Below are 7815 nucleotides of genomic sequence, written 5' to 3'. Positions count from 1 at the left end.
GCCAAAATATTGTGTGGTGATTTTAATTAAATTTATTATTTAAAAATATTAATTAACGTTCTAAGATAAGAAATTAATAAATAAAAATAGTTTATCATACAAATTATGTTGAAAATACATTGCAATTCATGATCCGAATATATCAATGAGTTATAAAACGAAAATCGTTTTTTTAGTTAACCAATGCCCTTAATTCATTTATCGACTTAATTAGCACATTTTAACTCATGTTTTAATAAATTATTTTAAAATGTCAATTGCAGAGGACTATTACTACTACAGTTTCCAACTGCTGCTCATTCGTCTTCAGTTTCCAACTTTCTATTGCTCTAGTATCCATTGCTTTCAAGCCATGTTATAATATCTGCACCAAAAATCATAGCCGCACCAAAATAACCATATATATTGATATATACGTGTAAGCTAAAAGAACTGGTTTGCACTCGGCCCTTGTTTCTGTTTTTCTCTTAAAAAAGGTACATTGCTTTAAATGAAACTACTACAAAGTAAAAATGTCTTTAAAAGTTTGGTAATTTGTGGTTATCGAGAAACGCTTTCACATCCCGCAAATTATATGTATTCCATATCGCTTTGAATAATCTTAATTTTCTTATCTTCCTTTTTCCTTTTGAAAAACAAAGAATAGTAATAATTTAACCAATAAAAACACTTGGCAAATGCAGAGAGAACTTGTATATAAACAATACGACAATCAAAGAAATCAGTTGGTTACATGAGTCTACCAACATAGATTACTCGAGGATATTGCCGTTGCAGCTGCGGCCACTGAACAAAAAGTTGATCAGCCATCCGCAACTTGTACAGGAGCAAGCCACTCAAGGAGAGCCTTCTCACTCTTGCAATACTCTCAACATAGAAAATCGATGACCATCTGATTCCCAGTACCTGCACAGAAGTTTGGGCGGTTTCAGTGGCACAAACTATCAAATGAAGTAGACAGTAAATTAATATAACAATAATGAAGGGGGAATAAGAACCTTAAATATGAATGCAATTGCACAGAGGGGAATGCAAGTTCCAGGTCCATTGCAAAGTATCTGGATTAAGTAGCACACAAAATTACCTCAAATTGAAACAGAGTAAAAAGTAATAGAAGCAAATTATGAATGGCACGGTACCACTTCAGGTCTAATTTTAATCATTAGCCATAACGCATGCACCAGTGCAATTAATGTAGTCCAAACTGAGGTTATATACGATTGACCAACTTCCCTACTCCGGTATATCTTCATGAACTGTGCAGTATCGGTGACCCCTGTGGCATTCTGCAGTAAAATTTATTTCTGATAAGAATTTGTAAACCACCAAGAAGCAGAAGTGACATTCAAAACCCATCAAGCGCAAATAAAAATTAACATATTGCCAGTATGTCAGTAGAAGAAAATAGAAAATAGAAGTTAGATAAATAAATATTTTTTATTTCCGGTCCGAGAGTCTGGAACTGCAAAAGTTTCAAGAAGAAATAAACCAAAAAATAAATGTAGCACCTATTAAAGACTACAAACTTCTCGTTCATAAGCTACTATTACATTCCCAGATGCCTCTTGCAAAAAACCTATACGCGAGTTTGCAGTATTGCTTTGGGTGCACCTATTGCAAACAACAGTAGTCACGTTTCTAGTTGTCTGACAACAATAATTAACATCCAATTATACAGGACTTCAGCCAATATACTATCCCCAAACAAAAATAGTTACATTATTTCCTCAAAACATACGACATAACATGTTGAGAACCAATAACTACAGACAGCAATTAAAACACATAATTTTTTATCCATATATAGCAAAAAAGAGACCGCGTGACACACTATCCGATTTTATATTGTAGAAAAGAAAATTAAAGTTCTCTGAATAAAAGGTACTTCTTGACACAGTAAAAATTAAAACCTCAGAAGACTGGGAGTTTTCCAACATTTGAGCTTTTTGAAGACTCATATTATCAGTAGCAGCAGCGACGTAGAATCTTGGATTAAACCGATCTTTCTGCAGCACTGCCAATAGATTAATCATCTCAGCAGTATGACCACCTACAGCAAATAAACCTAAAAATTAGGTAATGTCATGAAATGTTTTGATTTGGATGGAAAAGAAGGGAAAGTAAGTTAACACCTGATCCTAAAATAATAAGGGTACTGACAGGTTTTGAACCCCTTTTACTCAAAGGCCTGCTACTGTGATATATAACATAAATGAGACGGACCAAAATCAAGGAGACAACAAAAATTGCACTCAAAAAGACACCAAATGAAGACACGATAGAGAAGCTGTAGCCATTGCATTCGCCCATCAGAGGTAGCTTCAAGGTTTCAGTCAGAGCTACGGTCACATCTTCACTGCAGAATTAAGGAGAAAATCAATGTTGTAGATATGATCAATTTCATAACCAATAAGGCTTGTGCTTATACTTGCAAATTGTAATTACATAAATACATATATGGAAAAAAGGAACACATTGCTATAACAAACATGGCGAGGGAGCGGAGAGAGAAAGATGTTAATTTTATCGACTAGCTAATTGGGAAAACCCTTAGACGAGTGCTCTTGTATTTATTATTCTTTTCATTCAATTCAATAAAAATCTTTCTTTTCTTCTTTTCTCAATTCTTGGTTCTTAACAAATTGGTCAGACCAGCCAGGTCTTCGAAGAAGAGCCCTATTAGAGATGGAGGAAACACAAATTTGGACCATGGGGAAACTTCCAGCCTTTGTGAGATCCAATTGGTTGGATTGCTTGGGCTGAAAATTTCTGAGGTGCAAGACACTCCTTCATTCAGTAAGCTGCAAAATACTTTTATGAGCACAGAGGGTGCGACAATGCTTCAGTTCTATAATTGGTGCCAAGACAACACAGATTTAGACTGGGAATCCTTTGCGACGGCTTTGGTAAAATGATTCGAAAATAGCTGTTAGTCACATCTTCAAAAGATTGACTTCCATGAAGCAAGATGCGCAAACTGAGATGGAATCTAGTAGCAAAGAAATGGAGACTTCAATAGTGTTCTAGAAAGAGAGGACCAACAATCTTGATTATCTGAAATACTTTTTGGGTATTAAAGTGATTCAAACCGAGGAAGGTGTCGTTATTTTGTAAGAAAATATGCTATTGACATTCAAGAGGAGATAGAGATAGCAAATTGAAAGCCTGGTGATGGTCATACGGATCCAAATCAAAAGTTGATGGTGGACCATGGTGAATTTTTTTCAGATCCAAAGCTATCTAAGGCTGATGGGAAAACTCATTTGTCTCACTATTACAAGACATAATATTTCCTATGCAATCAAAGATATTGTTCAATTCATGCAGAATCCTCACATGGGAATGTTATAATTCAAATTGTCATATATAAAAAAGGTTCCAAGACAAGACTCTCTATGAGGGCAAGGTAAATACTTAAGTTATAGGATATTGTTATGCAAATTGGGATGGTTGTCTCATCAACAAGAGACCCACCACAGGTTGTGTACTCATTGGAGGGAATATTTACTCCTCGAAGAGCAAGAAACAAAAATGTTGTTGTCTAATCCAGCTCAGAATTTGAATAAAGATGTATGGCTATGGCCACTTGTGAAACAACTCCTCCACGTGCTCAAATTTGATGTTGAGTAGTGAAGTTGTATTATGATAATCATACAACCCTTTATATTGCCTACAATCTTGTGTTTCAGGAGAGGAGCAAACACAGAGATTTATTATCAATTTGTCAAAGAAACACTATTGTCGAAGGAGCTCGGTACTGAATTTATCAACTCTAACCAACTTACAAATTTTATATCCAAGTCCTTGAGAGGGCCAGCAATGCAGTTTATATGTTCCCTGTTGGGTGTATGTACTACTTTCACCCAATATAAAGAGGAGTGCTAAAATTATTATCGTTGTTGTATTGTACTACTTTCATAAAGTTGTTTTTTTGGGTGTATGTACCTAACCCAAGGGTTGAGTGTTATAGGATATAACTTTTCCTTGTATTGTACTCTTCTATCTACACATACATACACAGATAAATACACACGTATTCACACAAATATACATATACACACACACACACATCAGGTGAGGGCAGCAACTCACTGATCTTTTCTCATATCTAAAAACAAGTCACACCAAAGGTGAGGATCTCAAGTTCCATTCTTTCAATAAGAGTTAATAAATAAACTATTTTAGAATAATTTTTAAAACTAAACTGATTTTAGAATAAGTTCTTAAACTGAATTGGTTTTAGATATCTGTCTCTGCACCACAGATATATTGGTCTAGTGGTACTAGACATATATGTTTTTGGGCACATCATAACTGAAAAATTTATATCCGATTAAAACAAAAAGTTTCACAAGTCATTCAAACATCACATCCACAATTCTAAAATCTAGGTTATTTTTCTAATTATGAAAACTACAAGCCTTCACCATCCCAATTATGTATACAAAAAAACCATACCATCCAATAGACTTAATTTCTATATCTTAGAACCATTGAACATCGATTCTTCCCATTTGATCTTGACTCTGACAAGAATTCCATATTCGTGTTCCTACCCTTTGCCAATGAGCCATTGAAGTTTTTCACATAACCAAATTATTGAATAATAAAACCATGATATTGGTCATTATCAAACCTACTTGGAGAAAAAGTCAGTATACAAACAAGTGTTTACTATATATATAGTTCATTTTTCTATTTATGAATAAAAAATTATCTTTGACATTCAACAATCAAGAAATGTATTAAATTACTTAATTAAATTCATATAATAATGACAAAGCCTTTAATTTAGAGGGGAGGAGAGACTGCAGGGCATGGCTAGATCAGTACTTATTTTCTAAACTCGTTTTAAGTCAAGACAAAATCAGTGTGGAAATTCAATGTTATACACATGACTTGAGTCTGAACAAGGAAAAATAATTGGATGCATTGCAACTTGGAATCCATCCCTGTCTATTATTTGAAATAATATTATTGCTGCCAGCATTACCTAATGTCCTGACTTAAATATCAGTGATTGAATTTGGTGCGAGACTAGGTATGATTATAAAGCCGTGTATTCAGGAAAGTAAGGTATGAGATCAGTGGTTTTGTATAAAACACCCATAACTGGTAAGTATTAACTTATTATATAGAACAGACAAATATTGCCTTATAACACACCGCTAAGAGCTTAACTACAAATCCTCTGGTAATTAAAAAATTAAACAAAAGATTTAAACTACAGTGAAATATATGAATGAACACCAAGGTTGCGTGCCCTATTAAGTAAAAGTATCATGCATTTAAGAAGAAGAAGAAGAATAACTAGAAGGAAAACGCAATTTCCACACTAATTTCATTCATGAATATCCAAATGCAGCATTAGTTAGAATGGTTCTCTTCCAGGAGAAAGGTTTGAAAAGGATATGGACTTTACTCTACCTGGTACAGCTTGCTTATCAATGTAAAAATTTAATAGCCTGAAAAAATATAATACAAAATGTAATTGAATCCGAACTTGACACTTCAACAAGAGGACTAAAAGCATAGTATAAACTACCTTGACATTGACACAACAGGTAGAGCCTATACCCGCCTTAAATTTATATTTATTTATTTTTATAAATCAAATAGAGCATTTACACATTCAATTCATCTTCAATTGTATAAAGCAAACAAAACATGTTCAAACACAGTTAAGTCTTAGGTAATTACAGTAAAATACCAAGCCCAGCGAGAAACGGAAGCACGGGTGATCTGGTGACGAACAACAATTGCAAGAAAAAACAAAGGATGCGCAAGCTCTCTTCGGCGATTCCCCTAAGAAATTGACAATTGAAGAAATAAGATGAGAGAATTGACAGATGAAAAGAATGATCGGAACCTTCTGATTTTCGTGTCTAGGGTTTTGCCAAGCTCGTCGACCACAGCCTTTCGTCGTTTGTCAGTGGAGACGACACGAGTGCAATGACAGAGGAGGGGCCCACACAGGTAAAAGTGTTAAGTTTATGCTTAGATACTAATACAAAATATACTATTTAAGTTTAATCCAATTTATTTCTTAAAAATAAAATCAATATTACTATGCCACTGGTCAAATTAAATAAGTAAAACATAAATAATAATATTTAATAAAAGAATTAATATAACTGTAATATTGATCTTTGTCTACGGGATGTTTGTCCAAATTATATCACATTCTCATTTTTTTTTTCTATTTTAGAGTTTTGCTCTCTACAAAATAAGAATAAATTAAATTAAAGTAAGAAACTTATACCAAATTTATGAATAATTGATCCACAATTACTTACTTCTACGAATTAATTTGTACATATATATATATATATATATTATATATATATATATATATATATATATATATAAACCAATTATCATAACTTTTAAAATACTTTAAAAATTTTCATCATAATATAATTTATACATTCCCATTTTCTCATTATTAATTCTTACTATCTTTTTTAGCATTTCTAATTGTTTGATAAATTCAAGTATAATAAAACAGACAAAAAAGAGTAAGATACAAAAAGAAAATACTTATAATTTTTTTTAAACTTTGAAATGATGATAACATTTTTTTATTGTAGTAAATATGAAGTTTCTATTATGAACTTAAGCAATGGGTTTTTAAAATTGATTCCTAACCTGAAAGTATACTTTCAAGCAATCTAGATCTAACTACTCATAAAATTTTGAAAACTTATTTGATCACTTTCTTCTACATAAAAGACTTTACTCAATTTAAATAACATGAATTTCTGTTAACCTTTTGTATAAACGAAAATAATAATATTAACCTATATTTCCATGAACACACAAAAGTACAATGAAATTAATTGTCATATCTTATTTAATAAGAGCACAAGATGTTAAGAAATCATACTATAAATATAATTTTCATGTTGAATTTAATTTTATAAGAACTCACCTTAACATTATCATGTTTTTATTATGTTTAGTTTTTATCTTATTGATATTTTATTTATTATCTTTTAGATAATTAAGGTTTTATTTAATAAATTGGAAAATATAAGTATTTAATTTATAATTTTACAAATAATATTAAAGAATATGATAAATTCAATTATTAATAGATTATTTCAATACAAAATTAAGTATAAATTTCAGACTCAACTAATTCGATTTAGTTCAATCTACGAGTCAATTAGTCGTCGAATAAGTATTATTTAACTCGCTCAATGAGTTGTGCGTTGAGAAATTTACAAATAGAAAACTTTACACAATTAAAAAATCTAGTTTTTTGAAAGAGGAAACTTGATCTAAAGGGAGAGATTTGGAGGTCAGGGTATTCATCATTATTCTTTTTCTAGTGCAAGAATGTATAGGAGAACTAACTTCTTTAATCACGGATCAATCTTATTACTTGTATGATTTGATACATTTATCAATATTCATAACAAGTTTTTGACCTTCAAACTTTTTCATGCCCTCGTGCAAGATGACACTATTAATAAAAAAGGATTAATATCTCTTTTGGTCCCTCGAAAGAGGGGAAATCTTCAGAATCATCCTACCTTTTTTAAAAAGTTTAAAGCAATCCCAACTTTTGAAAAATTGGTCAAGTTAATCCTTTTTTGTTACAACGTCAAATCTCTAACGGTGCAGCTGCCACCCTGGAGAAAACTTAATGACGTGTCCAGTTTATCTGAATGCATGGCTATGTAAGGTTAAAATTGAAAAAAAAATATAAACTACGTGGGAATTCTTTGGCAGAGGTTAAAAGAGAGGAGTTAGGTTTTGGGTTCGTCGAACTTGGTCCGTGAGGTGAGGAAATTATTTGTGGCGAGATAG

At 32.0% G+C, this 7815-nt stretch overlaps 1 protein-coding gene across 4 annotated transcripts; it reads right to left on the bottom strand.

The window, feature by feature from the left end:
* Positions 1-670: 670 nt before the first annotated feature.
* On the bottom strand, positions 671-5973 carry LOC124837276 (uncharacterized). 4 transcript variants are annotated; one of them, XM_047312598.2, is made up of 7 exons: positions 5701-5973; positions 5428-5465; positions 2133-2356; positions 1911-2050; positions 1140-1286; positions 999-1058; positions 671-906 (listed from the first exon to the last, which is right to left on the bottom strand). In XM_047312598.2, exons 3-7 carry the CDS (start codon positions 2308-2310, stop codon positions 730-732), a joined length of 702 nt encoding a protein of 233 aa, XP_047168554.1. In that variant the 5' UTR covers positions 2311-2356; positions 5428-5465; positions 5701-5973; the 3' UTR covers positions 671-729. The 4 variants fall into 4 exon arrangements, with proteins under 4 accessions (XP_047168554.1, XP_047168555.1, XP_047168556.1 ...); XM_047312599.2 differs by having other exon boundaries at positions 5711-5973; XM_047312600.2 differs by lacking the exon at positions 5428-5465 and having other exon boundaries at positions 5701-5805; positions 5870-5968.
* Between the last annotated feature and the right edge of the window lie 1842 nt (positions 5974-7815).

The sequence above is a fragment of the Vigna umbellata genome, chromosome 3 (genome assembly GCF_029865625.1).
Source record: "Vigna umbellata cultivar VRB3 chromosome 3, Vumbellata_1.0, whole genome shotgun sequence".
NCBI lineage: Eukaryota > Viridiplantae > Streptophyta > Magnoliopsida > Fabales > Fabaceae > Vigna > Vigna umbellata.
Note: the sequence above shows the minus strand (reverse complement) of the source record. Positions and strands in the feature narration are given on the sequence as shown.